This window comes from Pipistrellus hanaki (assembly GCF_964339955.1).
Source record: "Pipistrellus hanaki genome assembly, chromosome: 2".
In the NCBI taxonomy this organism is placed as follows: domain Eukaryota; kingdom Metazoa; phylum Chordata; class Mammalia; order Chiroptera; family Vespertilionidae; genus Pipistrellus; species Pipistrellus hanaki.
In genome coordinates this window covers 147,271,279-147,291,915 of record NC_140504.1, presented here as the reverse complement: position 1 = coordinate 147,291,915, position 20,637 = coordinate 147,271,279, and the positions used below count along the sequence as shown (strand labels likewise).

Here is a 20,637-nt window from a genome sequence, read left to right as displayed (position 1 = left end):
CCCACATACACCACTGTAAAAAACACTCAGTAAGCAGAAACAAGCTGAGTTATGCTTGTTGTGGGAACCATCGTTTTCAACTAGCGAGGATATATAAAAATTGAAACCATAAATGCGTGCATTATTTTATGTCCTTAATTCGAATTTTTCTTGATCCAATTTAATCAGCTTTGCATCCAAACTACATTTACCTTTCATAAACTGCAAATGAATGTCTTTCATAATTTGTGAATCCACATCGTTTGGTTTCCCTTTACTCACACAGGCTGCCTTTGCAGAATGGCATCAATATTCCCCGTCCCTTCCCCCAAAGGTCAGGACATGCCTGCCGGGATCCATTTCTCTACATCCCTTTCCTCCCTGAAGGACATCAAAGAAACAAGAATCACATTGAGTAGCTTAGAAAGGTAAATAAGTGCCACAGAAATAGGGGCACTGGCACCATAACCTTACCCCTTAGCACCTTCCTAAGCAAAAAATGAGAAAAATAATACCCCCATCTAGTTAGTTTCTAAAGTGATTAGTCATAACATTATCTCATCTGATCCTCACAAGAGAGAGACAAAAAGAAAACACATTTTGGTTGTTTAGCTCTTTGTGACTCCAATAGAATATATTTAAGGATGTGTTTTTATGTTAGCATTTAGAGTCTGGGCCATTTAATTGCACTTACAATATTACCCACTTACCATATGCCGAGAAGATACTTACTATTGAAGGCAAAATATACTTTATGCAAAAAAAAATCATGGTTACGAGCTAAACACTTAACATATTTTAAGCATTTTACTTTAACTATATTCTGAAAATTCAATAATGAAACAGAAAGAGATACACCTGCCCTTTGAAACTCTGCCTGGGCAAAACAAATCCTGTGTATCACGTCCAATACTTCTTGTCCCAGTTTGGTTTTAACTAAGACGGGCACCAAGCACAACCTCTGAAGAGGAAATCCTTTTACTTCCAGTAGTCTTTGCCATCAGGACTTGATTCATTACATTCAAACTGAATTACTCTGATTCAAGAACAGTCACATGAGTCAATAAGTATATTCCGACCTCTTTGTTCCATCTTTTTTAATAACACACCAAAGAAAAACACGAAAATATATTTAGTGCCATTTAACACTTGCATTAACAATTATTTTCCTTTAAGTTAAAAAACAATAGTGTGCCAAATTTAGTTCCCTTATATTTTTTGCCAATTCACACAAGAGCAATGTATTTTTAAAAAGATACGACATAAATTTTCATCCAAGATTGTAGTCTTCCATGCAGTCCTCTTTATGCATCATCATGTCTAGAAAATGAACTTCATGTGCTTGATCCCATAAGTTTTGAAGAAAACCATGATGATGAGTGCCCACAATCCCAGAATAAAACCCCCAGGAGGATGCCAATCTTTCAGCTTTGGTTTCTGCAAAATAAGGGTGACATCACATGGTAAATTAAACAAGAGGCAAAGAGTTAACACTGGGTAAAGCAAATACTAACAGAAAATAGACATTTCACCAGCTGTGTTTTAAGGGGGAGTAATTTAGCCAAATTAAGATACAGACTCATGAGGTCAGAATATGTGCTCATGAGCTGAGAAAAGAACCGCTAGGACTCAGACTAAATTGCCGACCTGTAGAATTATGAGCTAAATAAATCATTGATGTTTAAAGCCACTAAATTTTGAAGTGATTTGTATGCATTGAAAGCTATGGATTATATCCACTGAGATGACAATGTGGAATGAAAAACCCTGAAATTTTATTTTCATAAGAAAATTAAGTTGCATACTTGTAACCTCGGGTTTCTGCAACAATGGCATAAATATGAAGAGTGTGAGGGCCAGCTAATCGACCTCTTGTCCACCATGAACTTTGTACAGCAAATTCATAAAATGGGTACAGGTCGGGGACGGTCTGTCAAGATAATCCCCTCTAACCCTTCTAGAGTAAGAAATACTCATTTGAGCTAAATTTCACAAAGTAAGAACTTCTACAACCACCTGTCGCATCCTAACAGTGTTTACAGCCAGCCTTTGATAAAGCTGTCCAGGAAAAATACTGCTGTGTTATCTCCTGGAGATGAATTTAACAAACTTCTTTCCCATCCAACCCCCTCACTTTAAAGGAACTGCAGGGATGCTCGCTTCTGGCTCTTGCCTATAGTCTTCCTGGAAACAGGCTGATTCTACTTGTCACCATGCCAGAAATCGCTCTCACAGAAATGAAGTGGGGGGATCTAGAGACTAATTTCCCTAGCTTCCTTCTACCCTTCCTCTTCCCAACTACAATCTAGGTCAGAGGTCTGGTTCCTTTCCATTTGAAGTTAGCCATTTATGTTAATAAGATGTTGCCCCCTTCTGGAGAAATGGACATCTCCCAGGATCTTGATGCACCTTATCCATGGTAAATTTGCAAAGCAATTCATCTAATCTAGGACAATTAACAATGACTTGTTTTTAACTGTGATTTTATTTTTAACAGAAGGTTGACCATGATTTTTTCTTAACCATGTCTTTTTTCCTATGATAAAAATGCTCACTATTAACATTATTAATATGGCTCTGGAATTTCTGACCAATTCAGATATAACATTTAGGAAGAAAAAGTAAATTTTCATTATTTGCATAGTTTGATTAGTTATTAACCAACTCTATAAAATAAACTTATTATTATTGATATTAAAGAGCTCAGATTTAAAATAAATATATTAAAAAATACCCTTCCAATATGCCAGTAAAAACAAGTCAGAAAATAGAATAGAAAAAATTACAGTTGCAATAAAAATAAGAAACATTAAATAAGTAGGAATACTCATAGCATGAGATGTAAGGCAAACAATTTATATTACTCTATAGAGAGGGGTAAATAGTCCTGAATATAAAAAAGAATCTGATAAAGCTAATCTATAATGTTGTTCTGATGCAAAATGCATCAATGAAACAGAATAGAAAGTAGGCAATCAGCCCAGTATCCAATATACTGGGTATTATCCAGTATTTAGTATATTGTACTACAATAAAAATATCCAGTATTTAGTATACTACAATAAAAACTATTACAAGTCAATAGGCAAGGGAATATTCTTATTGGTGTTCTAACAAAGGATTAACATTTGAAAAAAAATCAGTTTTGTTTCTAACCCAACACTATAAACCAAAATACACTTTATATGACTTAGAATTAGATGAAAAAATATTAGATGGAGGAAATTTGTTTTTAATTACTTTTGTAAAGTTGCACCTATGGACACATCGTAATGGGGCTACGATAATCTCAAAGGTGGAGAGCAGTTACAAAGGAGCTCCTGTGGAGAGAAGAACCGGAGTCCAAGGGCCAGCAAGCTGGGGAGACTGTCAGGTACCGGGTGGCTACTAATTGGGAGAGCTGGCCCTTGAACAAGGTATGGTAAGTAGGTTGGTGAAGAGGAGAGGATCACACCCAGGCAGTGGCACATGGAGCAAAGTCATGGTGATGAGAAAAGCCAGGCATTGGGGAAAGGGTGACACCCCAGCCTGGGCTGCTGCAGGAAGGTGATAAAAGCTCAAGGGGGTGGAGATTGGCATCTTCTTTGTTCACTGCAGAAGCCAAGACCCTGGCACTTAGGAAACCCTGTTGAAAGAAGTAGCAAGTTTGGGCCATGGAGAGTTATTCTGTGAATATCCAGCTGTGTGCTGGGATTTGAAACAATGAGAAGCCTCTGAGTACTTGAGCCAGTGACTAACCACAGGTAAATGGGGTGAAGATATAAAATGTAGGAGAATATGCACAATAAAGGAAGTTGTAAGTTTAAAGACAATGAAAACAAGGAAGGTGAAAATATTTTTATAAAAAACTTTTGGAAAGGTCTACATTTTGCAAAATGTATAAGTCAAATGAAAAGGTAAATAAATAGGATAACATGACAGAAAGGGGGTTGAATTTAGTACATGAAGATCTCCCAAAAATTAATAAGAAAGTATACAAAGATTTATCAATAAATGGAAAAAGAAAAGAACATTTTTGAGAAAGGAATAATTATGAGTAGCTAATATTAGAAAAAAATCCATTTTCTTGACCACAAAAACAAATTTTAAATTATATATTAATTGTTTCCTTCTCTTTTTAAAATTAAACTAGTAAATGTTATTAAGGATGGTCTAATTTCAAGAAAATAATCTATAAAGATGTTCAGAGGTCTTAAAAATGTTTTTATCTATTCACTTGCGGGATCTATTATACTCCTAGCTAGGATCTATATTCAGAAATGGTGACAAAAATTTAACAAAAATGTTTTCTTCTCAGTGTTATTTATATAATAAAAAAACAGGAAATAATCTATATAAATAAAATGAGAATTAATACAATATATAACCACATAATTAGCCAAAAGAATGTTTTCAAACAATTTTAATGACTTAAAAAGATGTTTATATTGTGATAATAAAATAAAAGCAAGATGCAAATTGAGTATAAAATATGATCTTTATTTCTATAACAATATTAAAGGAGGAAAATATACCAAAGTTTTAATAGTATTTTTCTTGGGGAAATAGGATTAGAGGTAATTTTAATCTCTTCTCTCCATATATCTAAACTTTTGAAAGTATGTTTCCTATAATGGATATGTATGTCTTTAACCATTTTAGTGGGGGAGAGGAATTTACAGAAAAAACTTGTATTAAAATGTCTACCTAGAAAAGTCTTCATATATTCACTTTTTCCAAATTAGGAGATGTAATATAATAATACTGTTTAGTATATGATATCCTACTTTAAGAAAAAGTAATGTCAGTAGCATGAAAGCAACAAAATAAAGTGTCTTTTCAGTATGTACTTAATAATATTCTTGAAGTATAACAATACTGCTATTTTTAAGACAATTATAGGTAATATTTTAGACATTTTACGATTTTACTTACAATCAAATGACAGATTGTTATAATTACTATTGCTTTTTCAGATACGTTAGCATAGGTAAAGGAAGGGAGCAAAAGGAATCAGACATTAAGAACCCTAATGAACTGGGAAGCTGAATCCAATACTGGGCCTGCTTCACTAGGAAGCTACAGTTTCACACACTCCCCAGGGAACCACCTGTCCATTCCCTGAAGACTACTGGGGGGAGGGACAGAACAATAAAGGGAAATCCTTCTCTGGCACATGCCCTGTTGAAGCCAAGATGGCTTAAGGGAGGTGCTTCTACTAGGAAGCATGGGCATTAGGAGTCAAGATGATGACCATAAAGGCCTGTCTAGCCTGGGAAAAGGACCGGATTGGATAAGGGACACATGACCCTGGAAGATGGAGGAAATGGATTGATTAGGAGGAGGATCCAAGCCCACAAAAGATTGGGGAGTTCATTGGTTTGATCTAGAGTAGGGGTGTCGAACTCAATCAGAGAAGGGGCCAAAATCTAAAATCCAGCCTAAATCGCGGGCTGAATGGTTTACTGAACAGTCATAAACTGACAATGTCATAAACTGACAGCGGAGTGCAGTGATGACAGCGCAGTGCGGGCCACATTGCAAGGCCTGGCGGGCTGGATTTGGCCCGCGGGCCTTGTGTTTGACATATGTGATCTAGAGCCTAGTCCTTCCTAAACCCAAGATAATAGAATCCCAGCTTAATGAAGAGTGCTCTCGCTTAAGGCAGCCAGGAACACAGACTGAGCTAGCTAGATGAGGACAGAGACATGGACTGAACCAATAGCACAAAATGTCTAAACACCAGACATATTTCGGGGCCTGATGAAGACAAAGCTGAACTTCTTCCATGGCAGGACGGTCAGAGATGAGACACCAGAGCTGAACCAAGGACCACTGCCTCTTACCCTCCCATACTTAGGTCTCCCAGAATGCTTTCCTTTCAACTCCGTGAAAGGACTTCATTTTCACCAGCAGCAAGCTCATATTTAAGTATAGTTTATAATTTCATTTATGTCCTTATTAGAGCTTCTCATAAAATGACTGTATGTAGTTAAGATTCTCTACTGACTGCTATTAAGTATACTTTTTTTTTTTTAACCTTTCACAAATAACAGTGATAATACAAAGGTGAAAACAATACTTACTGCAATGTGTCATGAGCAAACACTTAAAGGCTCAAGGGCCACCTATTATATAAATGCCTAATACTTCAAATTAGATAGGTAGCTAAGCAACACTGCACTGCCACTTGGGAATGGTATGCAGTCTCTTCTTTCACGTTGCTAGGAGATCATTACCAGAGAACTTTAAAATAGTTAACAGAGCACAGATCTAAGTATTAACTTTATGTAAAAAGAGAAAACTAGCGCCGGGACCGGTTTGGCTCAGTGGATAGAGCGTCGGCCTGCAGACTGAAAGGTCCCGGGTTCGATTCCGGTCAAGGGCATGTACCTTGGTTGCAGGCGCATCCCCAGTAGGGGGTGTGCAAGAGGCAGCTGATCGATGATTCTCTCTCATCGATGTTTCTAACTCTATCCCTCTCTCTTCCTCTCTCTGAAAAATCAATAAAATATATTTAAAAAAAAAAAAAAAAAAAAAAAAAAAAAAAAAGAGAAAACTAGGATTTTCATAATTGTATATATTTATTGGCAAGCAAATAAAAATTTTCAAGGTTTTAATGGGATGCTGTTCTTAAAATATAATAAGCATATTAGTTCAGTTAGACTGTATTTTAAACAAAGAAAAAATAATCTAAGGTCACAATTATCATTACTTTAGAAAATAGCTGTTTTTAATTGTTTAATCAGTGATAATATGTTAGTGTATCTAAACTTCATCCTTTCTATAAAATATAATTTGTACTCTTCAAGTTATGTTAATTATATAAATCAAAGACATCCTATAAATCCCCTCCTCTTGAGTATGGGCAGGACTTGTGACTATGATGGGAAATCTCCTGTGATTAGGTTACATAATAGAGCAAAGATGAATGGATCCTGAAGATGTAATGAAGATCCCTAGTCAGTTGACTTTTAGTTAATCAAAAGGGAGATTATCCTGGGGGCAGGAGTTGACTTGATCAGGGAAGCTCTTTAGAGAAAGGCCTCAATATCAGAGACAGATACACTAGGAGGAGACAAGATGCTCTGCTGTTGTGGATGGACCTCAGGAAGGAATGGCAAGCAGTCTGCAGGAGCTGAGGGCCTCAGTCAGTCCTACAACCACAAGTAACTGAATTCTGCCAATAACCAATAGCTTGCTTGAGGACCCTGATCTGCAGATGAGACTGCAATCTGGTTGACACCTAGATTGAAGCCTTGTTAGGCGGTAAGCATAGGGCTAAGCTAAGCTGTGTCCAGACTCCTCAGTCATGAAAACTGTGAGATAATAAATGCTTTAAAATCACTAAATTTGTTTGCTATGCAGAAATAAAAAACTTGTAACAAAAGTATTAATTGCATCCGATACTTATTCATTGGATTCCTTGGGGAGAATAACTAATTAAGATATTAACTAAATATGTTTTTAAAAATAGTAAAGAGTTGGGGCGACCAGGTTGGCAGGGAAGGGCAGTTGGGGGTGACTGAGCCAGCAGGGGAGTGCAGATGGGGGGCAATCAGGCTGGCAGAGGAGGGCACTTAGGAGCAATCAGGCCGCAGGGGAGCAGTTAGGCATCAATCAGGCTGGCAGGAGAGTGGTTAGGGTGTGATCAGGCTGGCAGACATGCAAGCAGTTGGAAGCCAGCAGTCCCGGATTGCCGGTTGAGGCCTGATCCCCACAGGAATCGTGCAACTGGCAGTCGAACACCCCCTGAGAAGTCCCAGATTGGAGAGGATACAGGCTGGGCTGAGGGACACCCCTCCCCCCAGTGCACCAATTTCATGCACTGGGCCTCTAGTTTTGATATAATGGAATATAGAAAACAAAAAAATCCTTTATATTGGGCACGTTTATAAAATTACAATGAATTTTAAAAGACAAAAATTCAATTTATAGCTGTCATCATGATTTTATCATCGTATCTGTTAATGACATGAAAATTCATTATACACACACACACACACACACACACACACACATACATAAACATGAGGTAATATGCAAATTAGCCAGAACACTGTAACAGTCATAACCGGTCAGGAGGAGGATGTGCACGCAGGTGAGCCCTGGAGTGGAGACAGAGACAGAGACAGGGGGACCTTCCCAAGCCGCCGCGGCTGAGCGCAGGCCCAGAGAGGAGAGGCCCACTCTGGCCAAGCACAGGGCAGGTGGGGAGAGGGGAGAAGAACTGCTCACAGTCATCACGGCCGAGGGCAGGTCCTTGCCAGCAGTCCCGCCTCTGGTGTGAGCTGCAGAGGAAACACTTCTCTCACTGCTCATTGGCTAAGCCCCAGTACACCATTCGCAGTGTTCTTGGTAACTTGCCTAATAAGAATCCAAGAAGGTGATCTAGAGTTTTTCCACCTCATTCCTGGAGGAAAAAAGGAAGGTCCACTACTGGAGAGTCTAAGAAATGTCATATCCTGCCCTAGCTGCTTTGGCTCAGTGGATAGAGCCTCGGCCTGCCGACCGCAGAGTCCGGGTTCGATTCTGGTCCAGGGCACATACCTAGGGTGCAGGTTCCTCCCTGGCCAGGGCCCAGGTCAGGGCTCATGCAGGAGGCAACCAATCAAAGTGTCCCTCTCACACTGATGTTTCTCTCTGTCTTTCCTTATCTCTTCCATGTTCTCTAAAAGTCAGTGGAAAAATATCCTCAAGTGAGGAAATAAATAAAGGAAGGAAAGAAGGAAGGAAGGAAGGAAGGAGGAAAGAAGGAAGGAAGGAAGGAAGGAAGGAGGAAGGAAGGGAGGGAGGGAGGGAGGGAGGGAGGGAGGGAGGGAGAGAGGGAGGGAGGGAGGAAGGAAGGAACATCTTGAAAATGCCTAAAGAAAGTTGTCGTTTTTTCATGGTGAAGGAAGGGACTGGAGTCCGTGTTGATGAAAACACCTTCGTGGCTGCAGAGGCTGGCAGTGACAGCAGCAGCAGGATGATGGGGGCAGCATCTTCCCCTGATCAGCCAGGTTGCCTCCTGCAGAGGGAGGCCAGACTGTGGCTTAGGCCTGTACATCGGCCAAAGGTAGGACAGTAGGACATCCCCTGAGGGCTTCCAGACTATGAGAGGGGTAGGCTGGGCTGAGGGATGTCCCCCACCTCAGTGCACAAATTTCTTGCACTGGGCCTTCAGTAAATTATATTAACAAGTCTTTACTACTTATATAAAGTATTTTTTTAAAAACGTTTATAATGTATTTTCAGTGACATTTCAAAAACTTTTCTGAAAGCCTTTTGTCTTAGTAACTAAGATGATAAAGTTGTAATGGAAAGGAAGTGAAGTTAATTACTACCAAGATCTTAATATTCAAAGCAACACCACAGGTCAAATGTCTAATATTCATTAGGGATGTTTTCTTTCTAAATGTAATGAACTCTAAATTACTCTGACTTGTGAAAGGAATGTGTATTTGTCTAGTTGTTTTTAATTACTGATTGTTTACTTTAGTCACGTGTAGCTAATCCTCAAGTCCACTCATACAAATTAGAGATCAGCACTCTTTGACACTCATTTTTCTTACAACTTTGTAAAAATCACAATCTATTTGGCTGCCTTCAGTGGTAGAGAACAGACAAAGAATTTAGTACAGGCAAACAGTGAATGAGTTGTATTCCAAATGTGCTGTTTATCACCAGTTTTATGGAAATCAGAAAATATATTTTTGAAATAAAGTTATATTGTTAATTATCAGAATTCACAAGGGCCTATAAATCCTTAATGTTGCTGAACTATCTGAACTAAACATGGACCCTCAGATTAGATGACCACATATAAGAAAGTCTTTTCTTGATTCTGAGGAGAAGGAAGTTAAGTAGTCAGGAATCGGGACTATGGGGGAAGGAGGAAAGGAAGTAGAGCCAGGAGCCCAACTAATTGGAGTTTACTAAGGCACCCCAACTCGGTGGGGAAGGAAGAGTGTATAAGGGAGACAGGAGCTTTAAAATGTATGAGTGTTGCTAAGACAGGCAACTTGCAGATAACCAGTCATAAGACAGTTATTAAGACATATAATCCATCACAAGAATGTTATTAAGACAGAATTCTTTGAAAGGACCAATCAGGAGCTAGCAAGGCATGTATCTACCCCTAGGTTAAAAGGCACATGCTTCCTCTCTTCTCTCTGGCATGCAGTGGGTTCCTGATGTTCCTGTGGTGGGGAAGCACATCCCCTGTGCCCACGTGGGACTCGACACCTGGACCAATAGACTTGAACATCCATGGAAAGGAAGCGCTGGACACTCGCCTGCTCCGGAAACCTTTTCTAGGACTGGCTTCTCTTAATAAACTTCACTTCCACTAATCATTTTTATCCATGAATCTATTCTTCAGTTTTGCGAGACAACGAACTCAGGCTCAAACACACCACATTTTGGTTTCAATTCAAATGTCTTTGCCACTTACAAGATAAAAGATTTTAGGCAAGTTACTTAAACCCCTCTGAATCTCGATTTATCCAAGAATAAAATAGGAGTGATAGGTTTTTCAATGGCACTAATTATTTCTCATGATGATTATGATTAACTGTGAAATATGAAGCTTGTACCTGTTTATAGGTACACAATAAATAAAAAAGATGAATTTCAGAAACATTTAAGAAACAGAATAAAAAGGAATTAAAACCCAATTATATGTGAACGTGATGCCCAGTGCCACAAAATTCATGCATGGGAGAGGGGGGCCCCTCAGCCTGACCTGCACCCTCTTGCAATTTGGGGCCCCTCAGGGGATGTCCGACTGCCAGTTTATAGGCCTAAACTGGCGATCGGACATCCCTCTCGAAATCCGGGACACTGCATGCACCAGTGACCATACTTTTCGCTGTTGTATGGGCAGCAACATTTTTTTGCCCTGATTATAAAAAGTAGTACATTACATGATCTTTCTGAGGCAGTAGTACCATTTTCCCCATCTTATAGGTAGAAAAACTGAAGCAGAGAGAAGTTAAGTAATTGGCTTTGTCACAAAGTTATAAGTATCAAAATCAGGGCTGACCATAAAATGTGCAAGCCAGAGTCCATGCATGTCATCGCTGCATCATCCTGTTTTTTCAGTTAAGAGTTTTGCCAGGTTTTAATTTTTAAATCTAAGAGACTGTTCCCAATATATAGGTAGGGTCCCTAAGCCTGGCCAGCGACTAGGGCCTATTTGTGAGGAGACCAGCTAGGCAATCGGGCCCCTGCTGGCACCCACCTTGGCTGGCCGGCCTAGCACCACCCACTGGCCAGCCCTGGCCCTGCCTCCCACCGGCTGGTCCTTCCACAGGTGCTCTACTGTTCAGTTGATTTGCATATTAGGGTTTTATGTAGCTAGATATTGTGAGAGAGAGAAGAGATGGAAAGAATAAAGGTTCTCTTAAAACATAATAAGAGAACCCTTAGGAAAGGGATAAATTCTGCTTTAGACAATGTGTTCAAGACCTAAGTGCAGGCAATAAAATGTTGTTTTGCAACCCAAGAAGGAGATGCGAATATTTGAGGCCACCAATATGTAAGTGAAACTGAAAACTATACTAATAAAAGGGTAATATGCTAATTAGACCAGATGTCTTCTGGACAAAGCCACTGTGGTGGGGCCCGAGGCAGAGGCAATTAGGGGGCGATCAGGCTGGCAAGCAGGGGCAGGCAGGGGCAATCAGCATGGCAGGCAGAGTGGTTAGGGGCAATCAGGAAGGCAGGCAGGTGAACGGTTAGGAGCCAGTGGTCCTGGATTGCGAGAGGGATGTCTGACTGCTGCTTTAGTGGCAGTCGGACATCCCCCAAGGGGTCCCTGATTGGAGAGAGAGTGCAGGCCAGGCTGAGGAACATCCCCCTGGGCACGAATTTCATGCATTGGGCCTCTAGTTATGGTAGATATAACAGTAGGAAGTGAATGTTCAGTAAGAATTTGTATAAGAGACAGATCATAAAGATGGGTCTAGGAGGAGATCAGCAAAGGTTTTTCAAAGGGAGAAATCAGAGATATGGGTATAAAACCAGTATATGGTGGTGGTCCAAGAACAAACAAAAACAAAAAAAAGAGAAAAGAAAGAAAAAAAAAACACGGAATGAGTTTTTAGAGAGATTAATGGAGTTCAATACCACAAAGAAGTCAAAGATTTGGATGATATGAAAATTGGGAAATTTTAGTAAACTTTGTAAGAACAGTTACAGAGCAGTTGCTGGATACAGACTATAATAAAGTAGACTGAGGGGAGGAAAAAGGCAGTAAAATGAATAAAGCTAGTTTACTCTTTTTATTGTGGTAAAATATACATAACATAAAATTTACCATATTGATCATTTTAAGTGCACAGTTCAATGCCTTTAAGTACATTCATACTGTTGTGCAACCATCACCACCATCCATCTCCAGAATGTTGTCATCACGCCAAACTGCAACTATACCCATTAGACAAAAACTCCCCAGTCTCTCCTCCCTCAGCTCCTGATAATCATTATATTCTATTTGCTGTGTCTATGAATCTGACTAATTTAAGTGGAATCATATAATATTTGTACTTTTGTATTTGCCTTACTTGACTTAGCACATCTTAAAATTCAAGCACATGTCAGCATATCCCTTCTTTTTAAGGCTGAAAAATATACTGACTGTATATACCACACTGTTTATCCATTTAATCACTGATATACTGTAAATAATGCTGCTGTAAGCATTGGGATACAAATATCTTTTTAAACCCCTGCTTATAATTCTTTTGGGTATGTACTCAGAAGTAAAAGTGCTGGATCATATAGTAATTGTTTTAATTTTTGGAGGAAACACCATAGTTTTCCACTGTGACTATACCATTCTACATTTCCACTGCAAAGGGTTCCAATTTCTTCACAACCTCAGCAGCACTTACTGTTTTCTGTTTTTATTGTTTTGGTAACAGCCATCCTAATGGATGTAAAGAGGTGTCTCATTGCGATTCTGATTTGCATTTCCCTATTGATTAGTAAAGCTGAGTTTCTTATCATGTGCGTATTGGCCATCTGTATGTCTTCTTTGGAGAAATACCTACGATATCCTTTGCTCACTTAATTGGGTTGTTTTTCTGGTACTGAGCTAGTCTATTTTTAAAACATCAGTAAGAGAGAAAAGGGAAAGAGTGAAGCTAGAAGGGAAAGCAGGATTGAGGAAGACTTTTTTTCAGCAGTGGAGAGTATAAAGACGAGAGAGAGAGAAGTATAACTGACGGAACAAAGTTCCTGACTATGCAAGCAAGGTTATAGCTAATACAATTCACACACTTCTTTCTTTGATGTGGACAGAAAATATAAAGACTCATAAAGATACAAATAAGTTTAAAGGTACATTGAAAGTGTATTACAGGTGTTTTTGCCTAATGACCTCAATTGTTCTCCAGACTTAGGAGTCTTAAGCTGAGCTTTAAAGAGGACAGAAGTGCAACAAATATTTGGAACAGCTGCTATGGAAAACTGAAGAACCTAACTAGATATATCCACAGCATTTAACCCAGATGAAGCTGTCACTCTCTTCATTGTTGTTATTATTGTTACTGTTACCATCATCATAGTTCCACTGTATGACTTGCAAAAGAAAGACTAAGAGACTTGCCCCAAACCAAGCAGTCACTAAATGGTGATTTTGGATTCCATCCCAGTACACTGTATGCATTACATTATGCTGCTTCCTAAGAAACGCTGCAATGAACATAATGGTTTTAAACATAAATCTTTCTGTCATAATTGAGTCCCTTCTTCTGAATAAAATCCTAGAGGTGCAATTACTATTATTATTTATAAATTCACACAAACAAACAACTTTTAAGAAAGACTGAATTAACTTATATTCCCATCAGCAATTTATGAGCATGTCCATCTCACTACATCCTCACAAACATCAGCTCCTTTCACCTTTTAAATGTTTAGACATTCGGTGAAAACTGGTATCTGTTTTTATTTTAGAATACCTAATGACTAGTAAGGCTCACACCTTTCATTTCTGAAAGAGAAATTTAATCTATCAGAAACTCTGATGACAAATTTATAGGTGGACAACATTTTTCACACTTACATAAAGCTGATGAAATAGTATTGAAATATTGATCAGTATTTTCAAACAGCCTCACAGTTTCATTTATTTCTTCGAAAGTGACATTTTTGAAGTGGCCGTCAGAAGTTATAAAATGATAGCTAAGATTAATCTATATCAATTTAAAACAATATCCCAATTGGCATTAAAAGAATAGCACATGGTAGTTTAATTTTAATTATCTGCCTTATAATTTGAATGAAAATAAGTGAACAGTAATATTATTTTTCACTAGACTTCAGCTTTAAAGATACTATAATTAGGGAAAGCTTTAACAGTTTAAAGCAATCTCAAACCCTAGACAGGGGAGTGATATTATCAATACCCGGAAACCCATCAAAAGGATTCAGCAACCTTTGGATGAGTTTCCAGGTATCGATAATTCAATAGGCACATTTTTAAAATGGTGTCAGAGATTTTCCACTTGACAGACATTTCAGTCAACTTTTAGCCATACAAAGGTATGTCTTACTGGAATAGAAAAACATTAAAAATCTAAAATTACAACAGTAAAACAATATAAAGAGTTATCATGAAAAAGGACAGAACCAAAAATGGTGGAAATCCATGTGAACAGCTGGAAATGCAGAGTCTAAAACATCTCAGAATGTAGAGAAATGAGAAGAGTATCTGTCATAGCCGAAACCAGTTTGGCTCAGCGATAGAGCGTCAGTCTGCGGACTGAAAGGTCCCAGGTTCGATTCCGGTCAAGGGGATGTACAGTGGTTGCGGGCACATCCCTGGTAGGGGGTGTGCAAGAGGCAGCTGGTCGATGTTTCTCTCTCATCAACGTTTCTAGCTCTCTATCTCTCTCCCTTCCTCTCGGTAAAAAATCAATAATATATATATATATATATATATATATATATATATATATATATATATATATATATTTTTTTTTTTTTTAAAAAGAGTATCTGTTATAAAGGGTCCTGACTAGGATAGTTTATAATAAGGTGACTAGACGTCCCACTTTTGGCGGGACAGTCCCAATTTTTAACAATTTGTCCTGCAGCGTTTTTAAAAAGTCCCGATTTTTGGAAAGATTCTTTGTTAAATAGAAATGATACTCTCAATAGAAATGATACTTCAAATTTTTAAAGTTGATCTTTTCCCAGGCTAGCAATATGTGGTACAATACTCTCTCATGCTGCTGGGCAGCAGTAGCAAGATGATTTGGCCTAAATGTAGACTAATGTAAGTGTTCTTAGCATGTTTATGGTAGGTGAGGCTAGGCTATGATGTCTGGTAGTTTACTGTATACTGTAAATATAATTTTACTTATTTATAGTTTGGATTCCATTAAATGCATTTAGATTTAACAATATTTTCAACTTACGATGGGTTTATTGGGACCTAATACCACTGTAAGTCAAGAAACGTGTGTATACTTATTTTTAAATGTCACAATTATAATATTAAGAGACTGGACTATACAAACAAAGGCTCTGTGGACACATACTACAAACAGTCACCTTCAGTGGTTCTCAGTGTGAGGCAATACTGCCCTCTATGGGCGGGAGGAGTTCAAAAAAGGTAAGGTATTATGTGGTGCCACAATGACTAAGGACTGCCAATGGCAGCCAGTGTTTGGGAGGACCAGAGATGCCAAACCTCCTATAATACACTGACCAGTCTTGCACAGTAACAGAACTGCTTCACTCAAATGCCAAGAATACCCCCCAAGAAAATAATGGACATACCAGGAAACTATATGGACCAGATTTACTAGAAAAAAAATTATCTCTGGGACTAATAAGGTATAACAAAGCATACATGAAACTACACTTTGCAAGATAACCTTCTGTGATTGAAGCTAGCATCTGACAGGACACTCTTCAGTATTTCTCTCCAGTCAACTAAATCTTTAATGGATACATAACACTAACAGTGTTTTTTGAGCAGCTGGTCTGAATGAAAGAGAATAGTAAGTTTACACTGGGTCAACCCAATACACATTATTGTATTAAGAAAAAAATGTTGCCAAAACCAGTGCATTAAGAAAAAAATGTTGACGAAACCGGTTTGGCTCAGTGGATAGAGCGTCAGCCTGTGGACTGAAAGGTCCCAGGTTCGATTCTGGTCAAGGGCATGTACCTTGGTTGTGGGCACACCCCCACTAGGGGGTGTGCAAGAGGCAGCTGATTGATGTTTCTCTCTCATCGATGTTTCTAATTCTCTATCCCTCTCTCTTCCTCTCTGTAAAAAATCAATAAAATATATTTTAAAAAAAGAAAAGGATGTTGTCATCTACTAATCATATAAAATATTAAAAGATTGCAAGAAACCATGTGATTAAAATAGAAGAATATTAAGAGAAAGCCTGGGATATGGATAAAAACAGTGAAAAAAAGTGGATAATAAACATCTGTCAAGGCACAGGGTAGTTATTTATATACTAGAGGCCTGGTGCAGGAAATTTGTGCAAGGGTAGGGTCCCTAGGGCTGGCTGGTGATCAGGGCCAATCTGTGGGGCCTCTGCTCGCACCTGCCTTAGCCTGGTGCTGCCCACTCACCTGGTCCAACTATCCGGCATGGTCCCATTCTCATCGGGGCCCAACAGGGCGGATAGCAGCTCCACTGCTACCAGCTGTGCTGCCATGTCCCACACAACCTCCTCGTGGTCCGTGCATGTCTAACTCCTGGTCGGTCGAACTCTCACCCATGGGGACAATTTGCATATTAGCCTTTTATTATATAGGATAACACTTCAGTAAGTTGAAGTTGTTTAGAGCATACATAGGTTTATAGTTGTTTTTTTTTTTTCTATATTTATTGAAATATTATGTACTCTTTAAGTTTCTACACAGTGATTACTTAGACTTCTCTTCTCCATCAACCTGGGAATTTTACTACCATCTCACCTTGATGAATCAATCTCTTGCGTCCTGGATAATATGATTTCAGGTTTCTTTTATTCAAAAAATCATAGTCCAGAAATTTCTTGAGAAAGGATGAATGGGAAAAACTATTTACTGAGAACTCAATATTTCTTGCATCATGATATCTGAAGGATAATTTAGCAATTAATAAAATCTTAAATTAGAAATTAATTTAATTAATTATAAGTAGTCATCACTCCACTGCTTTCTTGTTTTAAATACTGCTGTTGAGAAGTGATAGTCAATTTGCATTGGTCCCTAATCAGAGGTATTTGCAAGTATCTTCTCATTTGGTTAGTGGCCTTTTTGTTTTGTTAATGGTTTATTTTGCTGTGCAGTGCTTTATATTGATAGTTTAACTAGAGGCCCAGTGCATGGAATTCATGCAAAAGGGTTTGTGCCCCTCAGCCCAGTCTGCACCCTCTCCAATATGGGACCCCTCAAGGGATGTCTGACAGCCCGTTTAGGCCTGATCCTACCAGTATCCTAAACGGGCAGTTGGACATCCCTCTCACAATCCAGGACTGCTAGCTCCCAACTGCTCGCCTGCCTGCTTTCCTGATTGCCCCTAACCACTTCTGCCTGTCAACCTGATCACTCCCTAACCACTCTTCTGCCAGCCTGATTGATGCCTAATTTCTCCCCTGCCAGCCTGTTTGCCCCTAACTGACCTGTCCTGCATGCCTGGTCATCCCCAACTGTCCTTTCTGCAGGCCTTTTCCCTCCTCTACTGGGCTAGTTTCTCCCAGCTGCCCTCCCCTGTTGGCCTGATCACACACAACTGCCCTCCCTTGCAGGTCTGGTCCCTCCCAACTGCTCTCCCCTGAGGCCATCTTGTGGCAGCCATCTTGTGTCCACCTGGGGCAGCCATCTTTATGTATCTTCTATAATTGAAACTTTGTAGCCTGGAGTGAAGGCCTGAGCCAGCCAGGGCTGCAGAAGCTTGGCTTCCTCCATTGCCCGGGGCAACCCTAGCCTCCTGCTCTTCCAGCTCGGTGGCTGACGCCATTTCTGTTGGAATTTATTTACCTTCTATAATTGAAACTTTGTAGCCTTGAGTGGAGGCCTGGCCCCACCAGGGTGTGTGGAAAACTTGGCTTCCTCCATTGCCAGGGAAACCCAAGCCTCCTTCCTGCTCTCTGTGGCTGCAGTCATCTTTGTTGGGATTAATTTGCATTCTTACTCTGATTGGCTGGTGAGCATGGCTGGTGGGCATGGCTTGTGGATGTAGCACAGTGATGATTAATTTGCATATTACTCTTTTATTAGATAGGATAGCCTCCCTTCATTTTTTTTCTGTCCTCTTTTTCCAGTATTTTTGTTAGTCAAATGCTGAATTTCATCAATTATTATCTAAAACTGTGAAGGATCTGAAATACTATCTTGCTTCCAAATTAACAAGTTGTCCTGGAAGTTTCATCAGTAAAGGCAGAACACATGAGACTCCTGGTTTACAGACAAAGAACTGTATGTACTACACATGGCAGCCTGAGCTTCACATCTGCTAGTTCTCCTTGCCCTCCAAGTCCCATGGGGACAATGTAGTGGCAGGATTAGGTGGAAGCTATGCATACAATAAGTTTTTGTAACAGACAAGAATCCCCAGATTAGGAAATACTAAATATTTTATAAGAGGCCACAAAAAAATCTATCTAATCTTTGCCCTGGAGGAAGACATTATCTTTACTAGAGGCCCATTGCATGAAATTCATGTATTGGGGAGGGGGTGAGGGGAGAGGAATCACTCAGCCCAGTCTGCACCCTCTGGAAATCTGGGACATCACTCTCACAATCCAGGACCACTGGCTCCTAACCACTCACCTACCTGTCTGATTACCCTTTACCCCTCTGCCTGCCTGCCTCATCACCCCTAACTGCTCACCTGCCTGCCTGCCTGATCACCCCTAACCACTCTGCCTGCCTGCCTGATCACCCCTAACTGCTCACCCTGCCTGACTGTCCCTAACCACCTCTGCCTTGGCCCCTGCCACAGCAGCTTCATCCAGCAGGATGTCTAGAATAACATCCAGGAAGTTGTTCATCTGTTCAGTCTAATTAGTATATTACACTTTTTTATTATAGATTATACTACACAGTAAGCAAATGTGCCTTTTGTTCCTGGGGGAGTCACTATTTCCAGATTCTAAGACTGTTCAGTGTACAAACATCTTCGACAAGATAATCCAGAATAAATACCTGTCAATGACTCTGTCATAAGATATGACTTTATAATTACAAGAGGCTCTAACAACAGGTATTCCTCTAATTTTCCTTCTCTTTATCTTTTTGTCCCACCTTTTGAGATATTTCCTCAACTTTATCTTCTGAAAAGAAGATATTTATTGAAATTTTTATTCTACTTTCTTAATTTCTGAAATTTGAAATTTATTCTACTTTCTTAATTTCTAAGAGCCATTCCTTGTTTTCTGAATATTCTTTTTTTATATAGTATCCTGTTTCATAAATAAAATATCTTCTCATCTCTTTCATAAGTGGTGGTGGCAATGGTGGTGATGATGATGATGATGACTTCTTCAGTGACTGGCATTATCTGTATTTGCTAATTTGCTAATTTTCATTTGCTTATTTTGATCTTTGTCTTTCATAATGAAGATATTCCCTAAAAGTCTGATGATTCTTGGTTCTATTTTCATAGTTAAAAGAAAATTAAAACACTGGTCAGAAGATTTTTATGTATTATTAGCAGCACTTGTCAATTACTGGGCTTCTAGTGGGGCAAACAGACTGAGACATGGCTATTAAACTGGGGTTATATAAATGTCAAAATGTGCACTATTTTCTATTAGGCTAATATTTCTAGGGAGGATTAGTGTCTGCCTGAGATACCTAGTGCCTGCTTCTCCAGGATTCTGCAGTAAAAATTGGCTCATTCTTACAGGTCTCCCCCATGATGGAAGTTAGGGTTCAGCTCTTTCATTCTAAGTTGGTTACCATTTGTTCAACTATTTTTCTTCTAATTTTTGTTACTTCTCATCTGCTATTCTCTCCTCTTCCATTTTCTTTGTCTTTTGGGGTTTATGTATTTTTATGTCTTCATGGTCATTTTATTGGGGATTTTCAGGAAGGAGAATACACGTGTGTATTCATTTAGCCATGTTAATATATTTTCATACTTATTTATATCTTTTTATACTTTGTTACAAATTTCCATATTCCAAATTAAAGAAATTTGTATAATTTACACTCCTCTCTAATAGAATGTGCATTTTGTCATTTCTGAGTATTATCATTTTTCATATCTTTGCTAATCAAAGAGATTTTTTCAGATGGTACTTTATGATTAAAATAAACAATTCTTAGCTTATTAATGAATATTAACATGTTTTTAACAGTTTATTAGACATATTTATTTTAACTTTTAAGGCATATGTAAGTTCTTTGATCCTTCCCATTAGGGTGTTAGGTTTTCTCCTTATCATACTCTGAAATGATATTGTGAGAAAACCAGTATTCCACTTTCACATTTGCCTTTTTATTTTGATGCATAGAAGCTTTACATTTTTTACAAAGTCAAATATATCCATTTTCCTTTGTAGTTTCTGTTATTATTTTCATGGTTAGAATGTCCTTATACACATATATTTATCAATATACTTTTCTAATTCTTTTGGTATTTTCCATATTTTGTATTGATCTACAATCCACTTAGACATTTTTTATGTGTTATAAAGCAAGAACTTAATCTTTTATTCCAAAATACTCAAT

The 20,637-nt window shown here is 38.7% G+C and overlaps 1 protein-coding gene across 1 annotated transcript in view; it reads right to left on the bottom strand.

The window, feature by feature from the left end:
- Positions 1 to 1,061: 1,061 nt before the first annotated feature.
- PIGK (phosphatidylinositol glycan anchor biosynthesis class K) overlaps positions 1,062 to 20,637 on the bottom strand; it is a 78,377-nt gene continuing 58,801 nt past the window's right edge. Inside the window, exon 11 of the mRNA XM_084872182.1 lies at positions 1,062 to 1,416. Within this exon, the coding sequence (XP_084728308.1) occupies positions 1,300 to 1,416 (117 nt within the window). The 3' untranslated portion in view covers positions 1,062 to 1,299. The remainder of the gene's footprint in view (positions 1,417 to 20,637) is intronic.